The sequence below is a fragment of the Anas platyrhynchos genome, chromosome 1 (assembly GCF_047663525.1).
Source record: "Anas platyrhynchos isolate ZD024472 breed Pekin duck chromosome 1, IASCAAS_PekinDuck_T2T, whole genome shotgun sequence".
In the NCBI taxonomy this organism is placed as follows: domain Eukaryota; kingdom Metazoa; phylum Chordata; class Aves; order Anseriformes; family Anatidae; genus Anas; species Anas platyrhynchos.
In genome coordinates this window covers 44967975-44990691 of record NC_092587.1, presented here as the reverse complement: position 1 = coordinate 44990691, position 22717 = coordinate 44967975, and the positions used below count along the sequence as shown (strand labels likewise).

General features: G+C 37.7%; 1 protein-coding gene across 4 annotated transcripts in view; it reads left to right on the top strand.

Moving 5' to 3' along the window:
- Positions 1-4059: 4059 nt before the first annotated feature.
- NR1H4 (nuclear receptor subfamily 1 group H member 4) overlaps positions 4060-22717 on the top strand; it is a 41179-nt gene continuing 22521 nt past the window's right edge. For 2 of the 4 annotated variants that reach the window (XM_072036150.1, XM_072036140.1), the window contains exons 1-3: positions 8294-8451; positions 12158-12294; positions 21541-21903. In XM_072036150.1, coding sequence (XP_071892251.1) covers positions 12210-12294; positions 21541-21903 — 448 coding nt within the window. In that variant the 5' untranslated portion in view covers positions 8294-8451; positions 12158-12209. Of the gene's footprint in view, positions 4191-8293; positions 8452-12157; positions 12295-17060; positions 17239-21540; positions 21904-22717 lie in introns of those variants that run through there. The other 2 variants (XM_072036146.1, XM_072036151.1) reach the window with 2 other exon arrangements.

Here is a 22717-nt window from a genome sequence, read left to right as displayed (position 1 = left end):
GCTTTTTCACACCTCAGTTATTGCCTTGAAGTAATCCAAGGTCAGGTGTAAAGGCAGTCAAGGTCTCATTTCATTTCAGCACTTGCTGGCTGACACTCCTATTACAGAAATCATTGTGTCTCTGCCCACTTTTGCTGGCAAGCTCAGAAAAGAATACAGTTATTTGGGCCATTACAGATCAAGCTTTTACACTTGAAGAAATAAGGGAGAGCATTCTTTACAGAACAAAGATATATAACATTCAAGAAGCTTAAATTATCTAGTTACATACAGTTAAATTCCTGGAATATGTTGACAATATTCCAAATAAGACTTTATCAGCTTCTTTGCAATACAGTCCGTTTTACTGGCATGCTGTTCAAAGGTTTCTGTTGCAACTCATATTTAGGAGAGTTACGTAAAACGATGTAGGAATGAGTGACAAAGGTTTTATTTATTTCATTTTATTATCTGTTGACTTTTAAAGACCTAAGTATCAAGACAGGTTAAGCAATGAGTTAATGATTAAACTGATAAAATCAGTATCAACTATGATAGTTTCAAAAACTCTTTAGAAAGTATAAAGTATATAAAATATACTCTGAGTTGCAAGTTGAAATGATTTGCAGCTTCAGCGATGGTTTGTCTTTTTTTTGTGCTACCACTTAATTACAGTCTCCAATATTTATTCGTTATCATATTTCTTGAGCAAATTATTTTTGTATAAAATTTAATGTCAGAGGAGAGGCACATGTTTGGTATATCTCATTTTTAATTCAACTTTACAGTACAACATGGTTATGCTTTGCTATATTTTCCTAAAAGCTTTAAGAATTGATGATTTTTCAAGCAAATATCTGAATATAGAGGGTATTGTGCTACAGCAGTGACACCAATGTCTGGCATAGTTCAAGGCGCTCATTATCTACTTGCATAGCAGTTCTCTCAGTGGGACAAAAGCAGTTCCCTAACATTTTCTAATTTTGAGTTATCTTTCTTGGACTAAATTGAAAACAGTAAGAGCTAGATATGCCCTTCTTTGGCCCTCCCTGGAATGAGTTGGATGTGCAGCAAACACAATGCTGTTTCAGGGTTTATGTATACTTCCAAGTTGATGCCACATACTCAGGAGAAAAATACTTTCTGTTCTTAAAAAATGGTGTTGCTACAATGATTTTTTCCCCGTCTATCAATCTTCTATTTGGCAGGATGTGTATTTATTGGCTACACATTAATGAAACATCCAATCTGAAATAGTCATCTGCTAGTATCTGCGTAACTTCCATGTATAAATGAAGGAAACCCTTTTGTTATGTTTACATGAACAAGCGTTACATGTGGGAAATCATAATTTTAATAGCTTTAGAACAGCATTAGCTGTATCTAATAATCATACTGTTATTATAGTTATTGGTGCCTTTGATGCTTTCATCAGCTTCTACTTCTGTTTTTTATCGTTAGCAGATATTACAGGGAAAAGTACTGGGGGGGAAAAAAAAAGGCATAATATTTGACCCTCAGGTGTCAGTGACATTAATTTCTTTGTTAATCACAGGTGCAGATAGGCATAATATTTGCCCCTCAGGTGTCAGTGACATTAATTTCTTTGTTAATCACAGGTGCAGATTCTGTTTCCTTTGAGTAGAAATAGCAACACCTGCACATATGCACACACATATGCTTCAGCCAAACAACTTTCATACATAAATTATCTGCAGCTAAGACTCAGTTGTAGTCTACATGATAACCAGAACAGCAGCTCCTTAGTTCTTGATCATTTGCTCTGTCTTATTTTAACTTTTCACTCAAATTTAATTCATGACTTTGAGTTTGTCTGTTTCTATAAATAGGTGTGTAGGACTGAGATAAATTATGTGAAAAAATGGGAAAAATCAGTTCAAAGCATGGCATTGTTCTTTTCTCTGTACAGTCTCCTCACAAATATGGAGCCAAACCAGATCAGAAAGCGAGACTTAATTTTCCATGCTACATGGAGGCTCTTTCATGTGACCTGGAGAATTTTTCATTGAGCAGTTCTGTACATCAAAGTGGCTGGTAAGAGGGTTCCTGATTGCTGCTGGAGCCCACTTCTCCACTAGGTCTTACTAGACAAAAGAGTTAACACCAATACCAGCTGCTTGGTCCAGCCTTTGTTCAAAATAACTTCCTAGCCACTATTTCTGTAAAAGGAACACCTCTCCTTCCCCCTGTCCCATTGTGGTAATTGGTTTATTTGCTCAAGAAATACAAGTATGTCTAAAATAAGATGTTGGAACATTGTGACTAATCCCAAAGGCTCTTGAGGACTTATTCTACCATGGATTAGCTGCTGAGGCTGAGAGCAGCCTCCCCTATGAGCAGGGTTCATCCTACTGGCAGGACACTCCATTGCTCAGGGGAAACACCAGTTCTGGGGAAAGACTTGTCAGTGAAGAGAGGGAGATCACATTCCCTCCGTAGCTTGAGGCAATTTTGTGGAAACCTGGAGGGAAAGGATAGGAACTTCTAATTTGGTTCCAAATTTGTGAGGAGCTCATGCAGAGGGAGGAACAGTGTCATGCTTTGAACCGATTTTTCTACTTTTTCACATAAATTATCTGTCCTACACAAATATTTATAGAAATAGGCAAACCCCAAAAGTAAAAAATTTTTAAGAGTCTCTTCCTTGTCAAGGTTTGGCAGGAGGCATCATCAAAGACAGAGAACTATGCAATTTTCTCATGCATATAATCTACTCTAGATAACATGTTTTTGTTATACTATTTCTGTTGTTGGGTGAGATGGGAACATGAAATATATCTGCCAAGTAAAATTTGAAATAAATGAGGGATCTGCCAATGCAAATGTTCATGTTTTGGGATATAACCCAATTTTGGACAAAAGGGGTATTCAGATTAGGTTTTGATAAATAAAGCTTTTCTTTATAGTGAGCCCATGTTAATACTGCTATGAGATAAGTAATATCTGCATTTCCTGGTTTGTGTTGTTTAAACCTAATAAAATTACTATTGCATTTAATTTCTTTCTTCCATAAAGGGAAGTAACAGATTTTTTTTTCAGAATGGCAAGATGTAAATTGAAGATAAGAAAAGAAAGGAAAATAAACCAAATCCCTAATTCTCCCAAGATCTACTGTTTAACATTCCCTTCTTCAACTTTCACACTTTTATTCGTCCTTCAGATTTCCTTCTCTCCTCAGTAACCAGCTGTTTCTGAAGTGGCTGCCAAAAGGATGGTATCAGTGACCTGGACCCTAGTGCATGGAATAAGGATCCTCTGTCCAGCTGTCTGTGTTCACCCTTACCGTCCTCCATTTCACCGGTGTTTCTTAGTCCCCAGTACACAGGCATTGCCTACCCACTTGCTCTTTACTGCACCCCACATAACCATGCACAGCCAATGTTACTCCAGATTAATGAGCACCTCATGTGTGTCACAGCAGGGGACTATTGCTGTACCTCATGCTTTGTTTGTATCTCTGTGGGCCCCTGTGGCTAAGGATACCGTTGTTCTGGGAAAGCCATGGACGCTTTACTGGAAAGTATCCATGAGCTGTGCATTTTCAGTCAGTCATCTCACCAAAATTCCCTGCATTGGGGTGGGAAGGGCTCTACAAACATGGATGCATCTGTTGGAATTAAGATGGGGATAATCAAAAGATAAAGGTTATATACTTTCTCATTTCTCCAAGTTTGACAAATTTCATCTATGTCCAGGATCCAAAATTATCTAATTTTCAGCCCCTTTTGTTTTTCCTTAGGTGAGTGGAGTCACAAGTATTCTTCAGCTGAACTTGTGACATGGACTTTTCATCTAAGTCTTTCCAGCACAAGTTGGAGATTAGGGGTCTAGTCCTGTTCCAGGTGTCTGAAACTGCGTTCACCAGTTGTCCTACTTCTGACATGAATAAAGAAACCAGCTGCTTTTAAAATCAGAGAAGGCTTTGAGAGCAACTGTACATCAGGAACCAAAGGACATTAATAGGTCTTGATGGCCCTGACTGTCCTCTGCTGGGGCCTCCCCTACACAGAGCCAATTGGGTCAGGGTACTATTTAAGCTCAAGCCAGGGCCTTCACTCCTGGCCTGAGCAAAGCATGAGGTGTGCTTGGTGTCTTCTCCTGTGCTGGCTTACTGTAGGTGGTTGACTGTGGGTATGAGCTGTAGCCTGCTTCATCTCTAGTCCTGGGAGGACAACAGGCTGACGCTGCAGGTAATGTATCTCCTCTAGTCCTGTACCTGGCCTTGACTGATCTCTGGGTGGGCTGTGGGGCCTGATTTGCCATCCCGCTTTTTCTGGGCCTGTTGCTATCAGAACCTGGGACCTGCTCAGCCACTGTGGGACTATCTTTGGTTCTTGACTGCTTCTCCTCATGAAGCAGCCCTGTGCCTCCCTGACCCACAAATGTCTTCCTTGCAGAAGGAAGAATGCAGTTTCTTCCAAACTGAATCCTGCATGACTTCTCACAGCCAAATCTGGTGTTTGCCTTCCCTCTGGATGTGTAGGCAGATATAATTAGCTTTCTATCAACTACCAAATGTATGATAGCCCCCTGTGCCCTGGGTGGTTGTGGAGTTACTGGGGTAGGATGGGGCAGTTCTTCTGAGCTCTGGGCCCCCATCTGAGGTGCAGCAATGCAATGAAAACAGTTGTTTGTGTGCCATGCTTCAGAACATGGTAGTTCCTCTTCTAGAACAAAAAGTACAGAACAGAGGAATAGACAACTTAAAAGGCCAATAATGACTCTGACTTGCTAAATTGCATTAGTGGACACGGACGCTCCTCCTACACCTCCAAAGGTCTATCACATACACAGTTTATTCATGGGATGCAGACTGTACTTCCTCCCCTGTCCTAAAAGAAATGGCTTCTTGTTAGCCATTGAACTACTGTTAAACATCTTTCTTTTCCCTTGATGCAAAACACATTATTAAAAACAAGTTGAAGTGTAAATGTTTGTGGAAGGAATTTCCTTCATATGTTTCAGACAACAATTTAAAGGCCCATTTAAAAATATCCCAGTATCTATTTATTAATGATACTTCACTGATCACCTTTGACATTTAGTTTAAAAGAACTGCTTTTTAATGAAAGGGCAGTACATTCATTTACTGGAATAGATCACCATTTCATATTTTTCTTTCTCACTCCAAATATTTATATAAATGAAGGCTAACCCTTATTGAACTTAATCACTGTCTTACTGTATAACATCAAAATATCAAGAGGGAAAAGCTTTACTTTGAAGCCTCTAGCAGGACTTCTTATCAGCTAATACTGTATGAACAAATTTAACTGAGTTTCCTCTAGTAACTTAGCTGTGATTCCTCTAGTAACTTTTAAACTTGTAACCCCTAGCAGGAAGTAGAAAAATTATACCCATGTAATATCAGTGCCTTAATTAAAATTTAAAATAAATGAGAGAGAATCTGATGTTACGGAATAACTAGAACCAATTTATAGCAAAATATATTCTGAATTTCAGCTGCAGTCAGCTACAGGAAGGTAGACCATATTCCACATACTGAAGAGCATTATCTGACTCTGTTGCTGATTCCATGTATATTCAGCTCTTCCTTTGCATTGTCAGCTGTAAGATGGTATCTTGTTAATAACATATATCCTCTTGTCAGAGCATGCTAGCTAACTATTAACTGCCTGCCATCAGAGAGGAATTCCCCCCTTAGGACTGATTGTTCCATGGTCATCTTACAGTTTCATGACTCTCTACTTTAAATATGTGAGTGATAGAGACAAAATACTGCATTACATCAGTGCAAAACATAAGATTGTTGAACAAATTAATCCTTATTCAGATACAACATAATCAGAGAGCAACTTATAACTAAAAGGCTCAGGTCAGTGAAAGGCTTATTCAATAATCAAAGCTAATCTTAAAAGTGGAGTTAATTCTCGACTTTTGAAATACAGGAAGGGGAAAAATGATGAACAATTGCTAGGGCTAATTCACTAAAACTTTGCTTCCCATTTCTTTCCTATTTTTTTTTTTAGCCAGTACAGAAGCACCCTTATCTATTAAGATTACTCAATTATCTTTGTATGATAAAATTTATTGTAAGCTGCTGATAATTTTGGCTATCCTTCAAGAAATGAAATCCTTCCTTTTCATTACATTGAGGAACAGTGATACTTCTGAGAGTGCCTAAGAGTAAGGAATGGCCAGCCCAAGTAGACAGACACCAAAAGTGATTTAAATGACTTGTGTTCTCTGTGCAGCAACAGTAAAAACGGAATGCTGAAGGGATGCAAGGAAAGGTGTGGGTGACTCTGTTGTACGGTGGCCAGGCCACTGTTTATAATCAAGTCAGAAACTTTCCCAGCTAAAGGTGATGGCCTGTTCAGGGGCACAGCATGGCCTAAGTGGGCCATTTAGAAAAGATATTCTATATATAGGTAGCTAGATTTGGATACTTTTCCTCCCATCCTTCCATTTCTCTTCCTTAATGCTGTTTAGGTAGTCTCATTACACTACAGAAGACATTTGTTTTGCTCTAACTGCTTTTTATTAAATTTTCATTTGCACATCAGGCACAATAAAATATGAACACCTGGCTTGAACTAGTAATGCCACATGTCATTGCTACACACAATATCTCTTTTGATTGTGTGGATTCTTTCTTTGCTTTATCCAATAATGTGTTGAAAGTATTGATTAGTGGACAAAGCATCACTTTGCCACTTGCCTTTTTATTATTGTAGGGGAAAGGATAAACATTTTAATGCAACAAATTAATTGGTGAATGGAGATATTAAATTTTGATTCTTTTTATTTTATTTTATTTTATTTTATTTTATTTTGGCATGTGTTGTGTTGGCATGGTCGAGTTGTGGAGACCACCTGCCTCCTGTGGGCCAGACCATTTTGGAAAAATTATTTTCTTAACAAGCACGGTCAATTTTGCTAAACATGAATTTGTAAAACAGAAATCTCATCATTTAGAGTGGTGACGACTTTCAGAGAGTTAGCAATGAGGACTGAGATAACTTCAGTCTTAAATGTCCTTAGTAGTGCCTGGTAGAATGAACTGCAGGCAAAAGCCCCTGAAAACACTGGTGTCCAGTCTTATGGCTTTGATCTCTTCAGAAACCTGACAGACGCATGTGTGTTTGGCTACCAGGTGATTCTGCGAGGGAAAGAATATGAGGAAGACATAATTACATTTTAAAGAGAAAGGTTGTTCCAGTTTCCATGAGGCAAGATTGAGGATGAATACACCTTTTCTAATTTATTTATTTTTTTTCCTCTTAAATGGAAGGGAATGTTACTGTTGATAACTTCAGGGCCAGTAACTCTCACCTTTCTCCCAGAAAGGAATGTGTTTGTTGCCCAATGCCTCTCTCCTGGAGTAGGAGGCACAGCTTTTGTGTATGCACTCTTGATCAGGCAATGCAAATATGAAGAGGAGAAGGAGGGAGAACATATACTGTGGGGCAGACCTGAACTCATTAACCACGAGTGATGCTGCCAGCTGTCCTGGCTGAAGTTTGTCTCAATTCCATTGCCAAATCAACTGCTTCCCAGAGGATATGTTGTCAATACAGAACAGAGAATTATTACTCTTGCTGTGTAGGTGTGATGTTGTAACAGAACAGCCTGTATTCATTCTTTATTTTATTCCTCTACTGTGTAAGTGAGGACATTTTTGTCCAAGGCTACATTTGTGTCAGTAGCAAGAGATCAGAATTTTCAGGTGAAGTGCAACCATGATTAGATTCACCTTCTATAGGTACCAATTTCTTCCCTTTTTGCACAAATGGTGCATGAGTCTGCTAGGCTTAAAGTAAAGGGTCTCAGTTTCATTCCTAAAGCTTTACAGGATGAGTCCAAATCAAAATGTTGTGGTTTGTTAGAGAGTGTGGCAGATCTGGGAACTGAACTTTAGTGTCCCCAAATCCCGGAAATGCTGTAAATGATTCTGCTTCTTCGGTACTTGGTGTAACACTCTGAAATGCTCAATTGCCCTCATAAGCTCAAAATATAACAGAAATACTCAGAAGTCAAGTATATGTTTTGGAATGCCTTCTGGATTCCTTGGCTGGAAAAGAAAAAGATGCTGAGAGTGTTGTAAAAATGTATGCGTGCAAGTGTTACAATCAACAACACAGTGCTATTACCACACCTTTTGAGCCAACCACCCCCCTGCACTGAGCCAGAGTATTAATGAGAATTTCAAATCTCTGTCTTGATGGACAAGCTGGGATTCACAACATTTTAATACAGCCTGCGTTTAGGAAGTTTCGCAAAGAAAGAATTGTTAATGAGTAATCCTTGTCCATTAGGGCACTGAGCCAATGAGCCCAAGCTTTGATTCATTGTGTTATCACTACAGGCTTCTGCTAAACCTAAAAACAAAACAAAACATAAATGTTCCTGTGTGAGAATCACTAGGATACTGAACTGAGTGCAGAACTGTTTTACATCCTGCCATCCACAATCTTGCAGAAAAGGACAGTAAGTAATTCCTTAAATCAATATATTTTGCTGTGAAGTTGTGTAGTATGAAAAATTTTTTCCTCTGAATTACTTAGAGTATGTTAATGGATTCTTGGCCAAAAAGGAATGAATTTTAAAACTAATAATTTATGGAAGAATAATACAAGGAGAAGTGATTTAATCTATAAAACTGGTGCAACAGCAGAAACGCTGCTTGGGAAAAATATTAAGGTTATCGAAAAAAATGACAGTGTCGGAATTTGTCATTAGAAAGCTGAGTTCAGTGTCTGTGTGTCAGTAAAAAGAAAAGCTTAACTTTGACCCTAAGTTTTTCCTTCAGTAAAGCAATCTAGTTAATTATGTGCCTTAGCTTTATGATTGTACTGGTTTGCTTTTTTTTTCATTTTTAGAAAAGAAAAAAAAATAAAAGTGGTTAATGGGAAAATGGGATGTTCTAGAAGAGGATAGTTATACTTGTTTTATGTAATTTCTTTAACTGTCTTGAGTACAGATTCCAGGTGCATCTTCCGAAGTCCGGGACTTTAGCACTTAATTCACAAAACTAGTACAAGCAAAAGGGGGTTTCACATTTCAAGTGGCTACTTTTTTTCACTCTTGCTGTTTTTTTAAGAAAACGATAGTTTATTTTGAATGCTCCCGCTAGCCATTTATCTTCAGAATAGTACAAGAGTGACATAGATTTGACTTAAATTTATTTTTACTTTTATTGCTCATGTTACAGATAGCATAGACTTGTACCAGATGGAGGTCCCACTAGGCTAGAAGGGAATTCAAATACAGGTTAAGACAGAAAGTTTGCAGTCTTATGAGGTGAGCCAGGAAAAAGGTGCTAGAGAAGGGAAGGTGCAGAGAAATGGTATTTAGTTCATCCTGGGGACAGTCAAAAGCTACCCCACTCTTTGAAGTTACATGCCTAGGTTCAGAAATGGCATCAACTCTTCTGGCAGAGTTTTCAGTTCTCCTTGTGCCTGATGTGAAGATTCACATTTTCCCTCAACACAAGCCGTATGAATATCCCACACTTCATCCGTGTCCTTTATTGCTTTGTTCCTTTGATTTTAAATATCATATTTAAACAAAACAAACACACGGTAAATTTCAACCAACCACAGTAACAGTCCTGCCCTTGGTTCTCAAACTTGCTGGTATTTTTGCTTGTATTCTCTATTAGTTGCTGCGTAGCTGCCAGTGGTGCCATGCATGCCAAAGCACTCTGGCAGCAAAAGGCTAGAAACGAGGAGTGCAAATCTTTGTAACACTTTCATGTCTTTGATACAGTTTACAACAAACAAGAAGGCAAATAAAAAAGCCTTTCATATATGTGAGACACCACATTAAATATTCTACAAAAAGGCTATGAGGCCAGATCAAAAGCTTGTGAACTAGATGGGAATATTCCCATTAATATTAACAGTGTGTGGATCGGGGCACAGATTAATGTTGTTACAGAAATCTCTCTTTGAGAATTGGCAGCCAGATGTGTAAAGAATAGGACAAAATTACAGGGCAGAAGGAAGGAAATGTACCTCACTATTTGTAAAGTTTTTTGCCAGTGCTTTGATGCATCTGTCTTTCAATCATTTTATTCTGAAGGTAAAATTCAGTTTGATTTTTATGGAGCTTTTCTGATAATCACACTGTTTAATATGTCCTAAAATAATGCCCCAAATTCCCTGAGCTCTAGGTTTCGTAAGAACGTACACAAATTCACAATCCCAACATCACCGTTTCAGACATAGCAATGTTAGCTCCTCTTATAAAATCTGATAAAGAAAAACGAGAAGTAACAGCAGTGATGGAACTTCATCTTCAAGTTTAGCTGCAGGGAGAGAAAATCCTGCAAGGAACTGGCAGAGTTGCACTCCTCTGGGCTGTAAGAAATCTATTAATGGGCTCGCACTTGAAGACAGGGTGGGGATGGCCTCTCTCATATCTTCATCATGAAAATCCAGAGAAAACTTCAGAAGCCCTCTGAAGATGCCTGATTTTGATTTTCCTCTTTATAATTTCCCATTATAAGAGTCCTGACTGTGCTGCTGTCTTATCCATTGTAGGACCCTTAGAATGGAGCTGTAAGAGAACCCCCATCCCCTTTTCTTGAGGTGTTTTGGCAGTGGATACCTTCCCCAGCAAACGTGATGGAGCTGGTGACATGGCTGGAAGTAGATGTGGGCCTGCTGGGGTGGCTGGGCTGCTTGTTAAACCCCATCCCAAGATATGTGGAGTTTTTTGCTGATGCAAAACTGTTTCTGTGCTAGATTTGAGACTGTGTGTTTACATGTTATTTGCTGCAGGACCCGTATCTGGTCTGTGACACAAGCAGCTTTTGACATTTCTGAGTAAACTGTTTAAATTATCTGTGGGCAGATATTTAAGATGCATCTGTCTAATTAGAGGGCCTTTGTTTATGTTAAGAAAGAACTTAATGAATCTTTGTGGACAAATCTGAATATAATTACACAGTGTGCTTGCTGGTCTTGCAAACTACTTCCCAGTCTCCTCAGCTCTGGGGCCTCCTGCTGCATTCACATTTTTGTCAGATGACTTCACTTTTGCTAGAGAAACACGCTGAGCCCTCACTGGGAAGCAGACCAGACTCTATCTCTCAAACGACTACTGTGAGTGGAAACATAGTCATAGTCCATTTCAATCCCATGGGAATGAAAACAAAGAAAGACTTACTTTATGGAAAAAAAGAAAAAAAAAAGTTTTTTATCGACTTTATTCAGAATTTTCTTGGAGCCTGTGTGAGCCCCGGAGACACCTCCTTGCTAGAGCTCTGTTCTTCTGCTTCCCCAAATGTAACCTTGAGCTGTCCCAGCTCACTCACATGAGCACAACCTCTTTTTCCTCCACCCAAACTGGCCAGACTTGGGTATGGGAGCCTCTTGGCATGCGTTTGTCCTGAATGCAGTGCTGACCTAGCTATAGCCCCCACTTCAGTAGAAGGCAATGGCAGGGTCCAACCCCTAGTGGTTGAAGTGGGAAGGAGACGACCCCATTGTTTTTTCTGTGTTCAGTGCCAATGTCAACCTTGGGAGATAGCAGCTGCTCTTACCCAGTAGGAAAGTATGCCAATGAACAGGCACAAACATCTCCCAGCTTCCTGATGTGAGAGAGTTGTATGGCTGCTTGAGACCACAGAGGGAGGAGGTGGGCAAGCCTGGTTATTAGAGCAAGGCTTTGCCATGGTTTCCGCCACGGTTTCTCTTCTTCAGCCAGTAACTACCCAAGGCAAGATAAAGAGCCAGTCACTGGAAATTAAACTCAAGTTTCCTAACTTGGAGTCTTCTGATCTAACCATAAGCTTGCACTTTTTCAGTAAGTGAAACCAAAGAAATGATGAAAGAGTGATGAAAAAATAATGCAAACAATTAGTATTTCCTGGGAAAGGGGCTGGGCAGCATGTCCTCAGTAGGTCAGCACAGTGTTTCAGTCTGTGAATATTTGAGTAAGGTTAAGCATAAACTGCCATTGGTTTTAATTGAACAGCAGAAGGATGGCAAATAAGATACACCACAGCAAGGAAAAAACAAACAAACTATATGCAGCATTTTATTTGAAGACTTAATTAAATATTGTAACTTCAAGCCAAGTTTTGTTACAGTAAATATTGAAACAATCTCCTCAATCCTGCCTTACAACAGGTACACAAAAATGAATTATGTTGTTTTAAATATCCTTTTTGTTTTATATCTTCCAGGATCTCCTTTTGATTTTTTTCTTAATTATATTCCTCCTGAACTGAAGAACAAATGGGATCTGAAATGAATTTAATAGGACATCCCCAGCTAGCTACTGCAGATGGATTTTCTCTTGTTGAAGGTCCTCATTTATTTGGTAAGTTATCAAATTAAGGATAGTTTGCTCTTTTAGCTTTACTTGAAAACCTAGAAGAAAATGCATTGAAATCATGTCAAAGTCAATGATGTGTAGTTAAGACATGCCAACCTTCTTGAATCATCAGTTCCTATGGAAAGAAAGATAAACAATGAATCTGTGGTATTATATAATATAGTCTTTCACACTATTGCTCTCATCAATGCTGATAGTAGGTTATTTTTATAACACTTCTAATACCTAAAGGAGAGAAAAAAAAGACACAATGTATAGGCTGGATGTTATCTTCACATGAGTCATTTAAACCAAGCTAAGCAAATGTATTTTCAGTTAATTACTAATCAAAATATACTGCAATATATCTGCAGTGCTATACTATGCGTATTTATGAAAGTATTTTCACCTAAATTAACACTGTGGGATTACTATTAAAAACATACACTATTAATGTCAACACACAAGAAAATGTGTAATGTGGGTGGCAAAATCTCTCCTTTTCTCAGTTCCATTATTTTTTTAAAGGCTAAACATGGGCTTGTTAATGAAGGAAGAATTCTTGGTCAGTATTTTGTGACCAAGGGGAAGCTGTTTTCTGCTCAGAGGAAAAGTTAAAAAAAAAAAGATAGAATAACACATTTATTTTAGCCTTTCTTTTGGCAGCATAGGAAGACCTTTGTTAAGTGACATGATATATTGAGAGCCTCACACATAATAGAGACCCCCACAGAAAGTTCTGTAGGCACTTCAGAAATTTCCACTTCAAATAAGACCAGAATTCTGTCTTTTTGAATGATGGAAAAAAAAATGCAAACATTTAAATTTCATCTATCTGAAACAAGAATAACATCTTGTGTTCTGAGAGACTCTGAAATGTGGAGCCATTCCTGCTGCAGAGCACCTAGAATTTGGGAGCATTTCTCTGAAGAGGACCACCTCCATGCAACTAACCTAAAGTACTATTATTAAAGATAACCAAAAACATTGCATTTTTTTTCTCTATTTTTTTTTGTCTGTGTGAGAAATACTTTTTAGCAGAGGAAATGTTTTGCCAATAGTTATAAAAACAAACAAACAAAAAAAAACAAAACACAAACAACTACATATAAATAGCTGAAACATTGCTGCCTGTTAACTTCAGTGCCATAATACCCAAAGAAGAAGATAATATTTAAGGTGCCAAATTTTATATTCAATCATCCCTTTAAAAGTCCTGATGAATTGAGCTAATTCAGACCTTTATCTATGTTTTTCCTATGCTAGCAAATCATTTTGAAAGAGAATTGGAGAGTTTCAAAACACAAGGGAATATGTTAATGCAAAAGATTTTTCCTCCACATTGATGTCTCATTCAGAAACTTTCAGGTCTTCAGAAGAGGGATTGGCTCCTCCATTATAGATATCCAGAGCTTACCACAATGGAGATTAAATTCAAACTGACATTTCTGTAACAGAAATAAATAATGTATTAATAGGTTGAATTAGGGGTTCTGTTAGGAAGGAGGCTTAGCCTTCTTGCTGTTTCACTTAAGCTGACTTCCAGCTGGTTTTTATGGTCACTTCATCCTGTTTTGTGGGTTGTCACTCAACTAAGTCTCAAAACTGAATTCTTTATAAATTTGATGTCTTTTGCTTTTAGAGATGGAAAAATAAATAAATAAATAAATAATATGTAACTGAGTCCATAGAACAAGTCACTCATTGTGAAGTGATTCATAATTTCATCTTATCAAGATTCTTCTAGGAATTGGCATTGCATATCAATTTAATATTTGTAAACTATTTTTTTTTGATGTTGACATTCAGTTTTTTCAGGTAGAGACTTATACACTCAAGGAAACAGGAAATAATTTTTCTCTTAAATGACCCTTAGATTATGTATTTCTCACAGAAATTCTCACACATTATAACTTTGATGTAATACAAATTAGAAATTGCTGACTTACAAACATCAGCCTTTATTAAAAGTGTCCTTTTCAGACATATATACTCACTTTCTAGGAAAAAAAATAAAAAAATAAAAATCCCAGAGGAAAGAAATTGGAGAGGAGTGTGGGCCTCCATGGGACCTGTCCTGTTAAGGTGCTTCTCTTCCTCGGTCAAATCCTGTTCTAATTTCACAGGCCCCTTTGAATCAAGTAGGGCCAGCTTTGTGAAGACTGGTCCAATTTGCTAACCTGCATTTTTGAACCACTGTAATTTAGGACCATAATCCCGGTCTCATTTAAAATCTTTAGGAGCTTTGTAGCTCACTTTAGAGCCATTAGTTTGTTCTGTGAATGCTTCCACAATGATATCCATGGACTGAATTGAGCTCCTCTGCTTTGCTTTAAATTGGCCAGAGGTAAGCTCTGCCCCAGATGATGCTGAAGGACATTAGCAGAGCACTGTGCTGACACTAACAAGTCTAGCACCAAGGTTTAAAAATTCAGCTGGAGTGGCACTGTCCTAGAAAGACTGTTGCAAACTGATATTTGATTACATCTTCCAATTACCTCAGAAAGTTTTCTATTTTAGGGCCAATACATACGTTAAATACCTGTATATCCAATATCTTGTCTCTTTCAGTGGTTATCACTTGCCATTTTTTTACAAGGGACTGAGGTAACTTTCAGACACCAAAAATACCTCCTTCTTCATATTTTAAATGTGGGGTGTAAACTTACATATTTGTGTGGTATTTGAAATATATACATTACACTCAAACCATAGGAGGCAGGCCTTTAATGTAATAGCCCCATTCTATTTTCTGTTAAAGCACCTTATATAGGAGTTATTAATATGCAAGATATCAAGTGTGAAATTTCAATTATGACAGAAGGATTTTTTGAAAAGAAGCTGGAGAAATAAGTCGATGCTATTATATGTTTAATTTGAATAGAGATATATTTTAAGTATTTTTGGTGGTCTGACAGTGGTTTCTTATAATGTAATGTCAAAACAATGTGACAAGAAATGCTATCCTCACTGTACATGTCCCTATCTGAGAGAAGTATTTTGCAGTGAAAAAGCACTCTTAAAATCTGTATTGATGTGAACAATGGAGAATAAAAACAAACAAACAAAAAAAAAAACAACAACCAAACAAAAAAGAAATGTAACAAAGGGGAAAAGAAAGCAACACATCTAAACTTGTCTTAAATATTTTACAGTGTAAGAACAAGAATTGCCACTGAAAATTGTAGGCATAGAACTGTACCTAAGATGAAATAAAGAGACTCACTCCTTTCAGATAAATTTATATTTGTTCTGGTTATGCCTTTAAAAAAATAAAATATATATATATATTTTTTCAATAGTAGCAGGAACAAGTGTCCAAACTGATTAAACACCTTCCAAATCATAAGATATGTTAAATAACTACTTGTCTTCAACACCACCTGGCAGGTGATGAAACATCTGTCTTTATCCTTGCACAGAAGATAATTAGGCCTGTAACAAACCCCCAGATCAAAAAGAAACAAAGCAAGACAAATTAAAATAGAAAATCATGTATATATAATAATTATTGTGAAGAGAGCCAAAGCAAAGAGTGTGGGATCTGAGGGAAAAAAAATCAAGAAAAAAAATGCAAATGAACGGGACTCTGAGAATGAAGGTTGCACCATAGAGAAAGGCAAAACCAAAATGCATGTGTGTTGCTTCCTTTTGTGTATATGTGTGAGTTCTATGGATCTTAGCCTGGAAAGCAATACATTTTGTGAAATTACACAGTAATTTTGCACTCTGGGGCTTAATTCTCTGGCTATTTACTTCCAGATGTGGTCCTCAGATGTACTTCTGGCCACAAACCTGATGTTAGGTCTCAGGGAGCATATTCACAGTTCTAAATAAAAGATGCTGAAGAATGAAAGGGACACAGCTCCTCTGACTGTCCATCTTGACACTACTCAATTCTTAGCTTGCTCTAGGGCTCTGTTTTGGATTGCTGTAGCAGGTGTCTTTAAGACATGGCCTAACTCCAGGAACTGTACCCAAAAAAGCAGCTTGGACAAGACTGCAGTAGGTTTGTATGCCTTTGCCCTACATTGTCCTCTAACACCATCTCAGTGGGTTCAGATCTTAGCTGCCATCAAACCATGCAACATACTCTCACAGCTTCATGCCACTGTGGTGGCATCCAACAGAATCCTCACATTATTATAGATGCTTTGAGCTGAAATGACACATAATAAACACAAGTATCTGAGAGCCACAGTGGTCTATGAATAAGAACAGTACGACCCAGAAGAATAAGGTCAGCAGCAATGCCTTCAAAGTGCAGATGTGTCCTGTCCACTCTATAGAGAGATAGCTTTACCCCTAACTGACATAGAGGAGAACTGATCCTTGGCACATGGCCTTGAGTCAGGGAGGTCTCCCTGACACTCTTCTATGTCATCTTACAGATGTGTCCAGGAAGTCCTAAGCACTCTGGCCTGTTTTGGAGAATACAAGTATTTGTGTGCTTAAAAGGCATCTGTAATCCAGTCAGCTAAAACATGCTTTTTGTGACATTGAAGTGGTTAATCTATTGCACAGAACTGCCTGATGTTGTTATACCTGTTATATATTGAGGAATATTTTAAGTAAACTCCAATAGTTACCAAAAAAAAAAAAATAAAAATGTCTCAGCTATGTGGAAGCACCCTCTTGAACAGAAACCAAAATTTATGCAGGTAAATTCACAGTGGGAGCAGGTGTTGCTATTGTTTTAGGCATTTACAAACAAGTTTCTCTGTAATGAAGTTAATCAGTAAACTATATAACCTCTGGCCTGTGTCACTCCTTTGCTAGTCTTAAGGAAAGTTCTCACTGTAAAGAAGTCAGAAAGATACAGGCAAAGCAGAACAAAGAAGTTTTGTTTCTAAGTAGTCTTTAGGGAAAAGGAGGGAAAGAGAGAAAGGTCTGGGTACCTTAAAAACAACATTTTTCTTCAAGAAATGGTCTGACTGAAGACTACCTAAGGTAGGATAATTCTGTGATCTCATTTAGGTGTGTGTGTTATCTGATCTTATGTTCTTCATTGAAACTGTAGGTTGTTGTAAAGTTGTGTTGCTAAAATCCAAGTGGTCTTTCAAGATCTGAAAATAACTTTTTGGAATTAAATCAGGATTTCATTAATGGTTGTGCTATGGTTTCCAAATAAATTATGAATCTTGTGCCTATTTCCTGAAGTTCCTTCATGAATATCCCACAGAGTGCCAGAGGCTCATATTTCAAACCTGCTCAGAATTCTTTTCCTTTATTAGCTTTATTTAATGGAACAATAACTTTTACATTAAAATGTGATATCATTGTACTTTCTGTAATATTCTGAATAAAACTGTATTATTCTTGAATCTGCACATAGCCTCAGTATAACTGAAAACACTTTCCTTAGGTTCTACACGGAAAATTTATTTTCATTTCTACAAGCACTTAAGCCTACATCAAATATTTTTAAAGTTGTATGTAAAACAATCTGTGCAAAATTTAAAGAAACAAAAGCAAAACTCTGATGTGTTTCAGTTTCAAATGGAAAGTAGATGAAAAGTAGGAAAATATTTGTAAAATTGTGACCAAATCTGTGTAAGTGTTTCACTTTGATATTAGTAAATGTTTCAGACTTCTGTAAAATGTTTTAATTGAAAAACATTCTTTTGTAAAATATAACCTAAAAGATCAACTATAAGTAATATACATTTGTGTATGTTTAAATAGTCTTTAAAATTTTAGGAAATAGGCTTCCAAAAGGAAAAACAGATAGATGTTTCAAAATAGCTAAGACTATGCAAATATAAAATAATACCATATTCCAGTGAGTCCATTTCTGACTTCACTTTCACGCCTTTTTACTACTTCACCTCCAGCGATTTCAGTGGGCTGTCTCATGCTTTACAGTGGCACGAGACCAGCCCATCTCAGACTACTTCTGATATCTTGATAAAAGCACATGTACATTCTAGTTACCAAGATAAGATTAATATTCTTTTGTGATAAGAAACTATTTGTTCTAGACTTACATATACTTTGCAAAGCATAATTCAAAAATTTGATGTGGATTTAAAATGTCATGCAAGATAGCGCAGTGCGCTGAACGCTTACGAAAGCATAATACCTCCAGCCTTTGTTAGAAGCCCTGAGCACACAGCTGACTGGGGAACACTGCTCAGACCACATGCTTTGGATTGGGTCATAGAAATTCTTTGTTCTGGTAATTTCAAAGCAGTTAGTTCCTATTTCAACCTCACCATTTGTTTCATCGTTTAAGAAAATATCTCAGAATAAAAGGACATTTCATCCAAAAAATGAGACAGTTTCACATTTATAGTGTCTTTATGGAACACCGCTACATTTCAAAATATTTTTAGGAAAGATTTAAATCACTAATGCTTTGAAGCAGACTATTTCTTGTAATGTTTAATTCTGGCCTTACTGATAATTTTGTGGGAAAATCATCACTTGACAATTGTTGTTGACCTGCTCTGGGTAACAGGCACTTAACCAAGTCACATAATTTCTAAGGTTGAAATAAAAGTATCCACCAAGCTCTTCAAAGAAGACTAATCAGGTCAACTTAAAACAAAATAAAACAAACAAACAAACAAAAAACAGCCTTAAGCTGTCGTGGGAAAACCTATATAGTTACAACATAAACATCCTTAAAAATCACACTGGTCTCCATGGAAGTACAATCTATACACTTTCCAAAGTTTTAGCTGTAACTTGTGTTCTCTCAGTCTCCCTCTCCTACCCTGCCTTTTCCCTTCCTTTGTTCTGAGCATGGAGAGAATTCATCTGAATCTTTTTCTCTCTGTCTCTCTTTTGTATTTTACTTTATAGATTGACTCAGATTTTTATCGTACCCCAGAAGCAGAATAAAATTAATGATTATGGAGATTTTTGTAAACATCTGTAATGCAATTGGTCTGCACTAGTTTAAATAAATGCCCACTATTGTCTCAGTATATGCTGCAGTTCTTTAGCAATCCTGACTTTCTAATAAGTCCTGAGATACTTTTCTGCTGTGGAAGGAATGTTGCCTTCTCTTGTTCTTTCAAAGGCCCAAGTAGTTCAAGAGACTGATACAGAGCTTTTGTGAATTTTCCAGTGCATGGCATAGAGATAAAAATCAACAGTTTCTTTGTTTTCATTTTGGAATATTCCCACTTTCCGTTAAGAAACTCAATTAACTAAGTAATTACAAACTAGCAAATGACAGCTTAGGTTTCCATGGTGAACAGATTCCTTTCCAAAGCGGCTGAATGATTTGTGTAATGATTGAACATCGTGCAATTAAAATAACACTGTTTTTTTGTACCTAAAGTACTTTGAATGGTCTCAAAGAACAGCAGTACCAACAAACTGGAAATACAATTAAAGAAAGATCACCTTTTAAAATCAAAGAAAGACCACCATTAAACCCATAGTTTGCAAGACCTTTCTTTGCATTAGAATTTCATACTGAACAACAAAGGTCAGCATCAAATCATTGCTGCCTTCTCCCTTCACATGTTTTGTCACCACTGCAGCTGACAGTTACCAGTGACAGTTTGGGGAGTGCCTTCTGCTATACACTAGTGTAGTAACTGGGGCCTTGGCATCTTCTGGAGCAACTAAATGCAACTATAACTAAACTAATTGTTAATAATAAATGGCACCATTACTTTTATTTAGGTTTCTGTCCCATTTGTCCAGACTTGAATCTTGCTGCTTATTCTTGAACGAGGACCTCCACATTTGCTATTGGCAAAAATGTGCTGTGGACAATACAGTGCTCAGGCAAACCCAAACTGCCTGTATCACTTCTGCAGCACAGTCAAGTAGGAAGGACAGAAAGTTGCAGGGCAAGAGCACAGGACCTTGAAAGTGAAAAAGGAGTTGAAAAGCAAAGGTTAGTTTCTGTCACTAACTGAAGTGAGACAAAGGAGAGGGAAGAATCTCCTCCTATAGATTTTTATTCTTGGCTGACATGTTCCTCCTTAACTGTTAACATTTCTTCATTGTTTCTGATTCCTCAGAAGTGAAGGAGCCTTTCCAGGAAACCAATTTTATGTCAGCAAAAACATTTTTGAGTGCTTTAGAAGCACTGCTAAGTAATGGTCACCAACAAACATTTATTTATGATTTTCTTATAAATTCTGCTGTTGAGAGTGGGACTTGGTATCTTCCTGGAAATATGCACTATTTTTCTCAGACTGTCTTCTTGGAACAAATAAAGGAACTGTCAGAAAATATGAAGTAGTTTGCAAATAACTTTTTAATTAGTTTTCCAGCTGGTTGACATGGGCTTGCTTTTAATTATATCATCCAGCATCTGTTAGATGTCATTGTAATTGTGTTATTGAAAAAATGAGATATAAGTTGTTTGTACTTTGAATGCAACAGACAGAATATGATGGACAGAGTTAAGGTAGCCTTCAGATACATCTTTGATACTGACTTCACCAGCTACTTTTACAGAAAAGGATGCAATTCCTCATCATAGCTCATTCACCATTGTTAAGTTTGTTGCTGGCTCACAGGTGAATAGTGCTGGCTTATGGAGGTGCACGAGAAGTGCACCAATGCTCTAAGTCTCACAGGTTTCTAGGGGCTGGGGGCCTGGCTGCAGAAGATGGCTGACAGAGAGGTCCCATTTCACCACGTATGTTAAGGAATATCTTCCCTACTCCTTCATGGAACCCCCACCGGCCCCTTTCAGGCTCTACTTGAAGGTTTATTTCATCTGTTTAGTCTTACAATTAAGCCTCAGCCTTGCCATCTTTCCCCAGTCCAGTTTTCCCCTGTCAACAGCGTATTTATTTGAAATTGTATAGAAATTAACACAATGCTTGATCTAACTTTCATAAATACTATAGTGGTTTGTTTTTTTTTTTGCTTTGTTTTGTTTTTTACTTTTGTTTGTATTTCTTTTATTCTGCTGTGAGACCTAATTCAGGGGTTGCTAGCTTCTCTGTGGTGTGGATTGTTCTTTCTTGCAAACAAAACACTACTACCTGCTGCACGGTATCTTCAATGTTTCTGTGTGTAAGTGGTAGTGCAGGACATTCCAACAATAATGAAGGAGTGGCTGAGAATGGGTGGTTACTCTGAAAACATCTTGCAGTGAATGTGTATAGGACTAGGACCACATCAAATCTGAGCTCAGAATGTATGGTCTTCATGATAATGCCTTATTGTTATTGAGATAGATGTCTTAGGAAGTGGAAACTTCTCTGACAATTGTGGTTTCATAGTAGTAATTTTTTTTCTTTTTTTTTTTTTTTTGGTGTTATTATTTTCCAGGTGTCCTTTCAGAGCCAATGAGTTCTCCAGTGCAAGAGGCAGATGTTTCACCTTACACACAGTACAACAGTGTGCCATTTCCCCAAGTTCAGCCTCAGATTTCATCGCCACCTTATTACTCCAACCTGGGCTTCTACCCCCCACAGCATGATGAATGGTATTCCCCTGGGATGTACGAGCTCCGAAGAATTCCCTCAGAGACCTTTTACACAAGGGAGACAGAGATAATGGATATCCCTGCAGCCAAAAAGCCTAGACTGGGCCACTCCACAGGAAGAGTGAAAGGAGAAGAGCTCTGCGTGGTCTGTGGTGACAAAGCCTCTGGGTACCACTACAATGCTCTTACTTGTGAAGGTTGCAAAGGTAGGATGAAATCAATTATAGAATATTATTCTAGTATTAAGCACAGCAGTATCAGATTTTCTTATTCTTATTTTTTAATTTCTTGATATTTTTATCCAAGTCATTAAGTATTGTAGAGATCTCCATTTGGATATGTTGTGCATTATTCTGTATTTTTCCCATGACAAACTGTCAGCATCCTCCACCGTTGTCCTGTGAATACAGAGAACAGTTGGCCAACCTACGGCTCTCAAGCCATCATTATTAGTTCTCTGGAAGCTTAAGAGTGACTTCCATGCGGAGAGCTCTGATGTCTTGGTGGCTGTTGATCCTGCGCTGTGCCTGTGGAAGGAGCCAAACCCATGGAGGCCCCTTGGGATCTATCTCAGTGATAGATTGCCCTGAAAATCAATTGCGACCCCAGCCCAAGTGCCTCCTGTAGTGTGTATTGAAGTGAAAGCTGTCAGCTCCCATCTGCAAAATGTTCCCAGAGAACCTCTTTCCCTCAGCTCCCAATGCGTATGGAGTGCATACTCAGGTCTGTGAAATGAAAGGGCCTTTCCAATTCTAGACTTATTTCTAGGGACAGCCATTATTCATAGGGAGGGAACTTTTTCAGGTTGTATTCATAGCATAAAAATCTTCCTTCCTAGGAGAACAGTGTTCACAAATTGGTGTCAGGATAAAATGGGATACAGAAAATGATTGGCATTATTGGAAACATTATTGCTAGATGTTTTATTGGAAAGGAACAAAAAAGATATGCTGATGGGATAACTATTATACCTATACCTATTCCATGGGACTGATGTACACTATAGGACGAAAAATAATG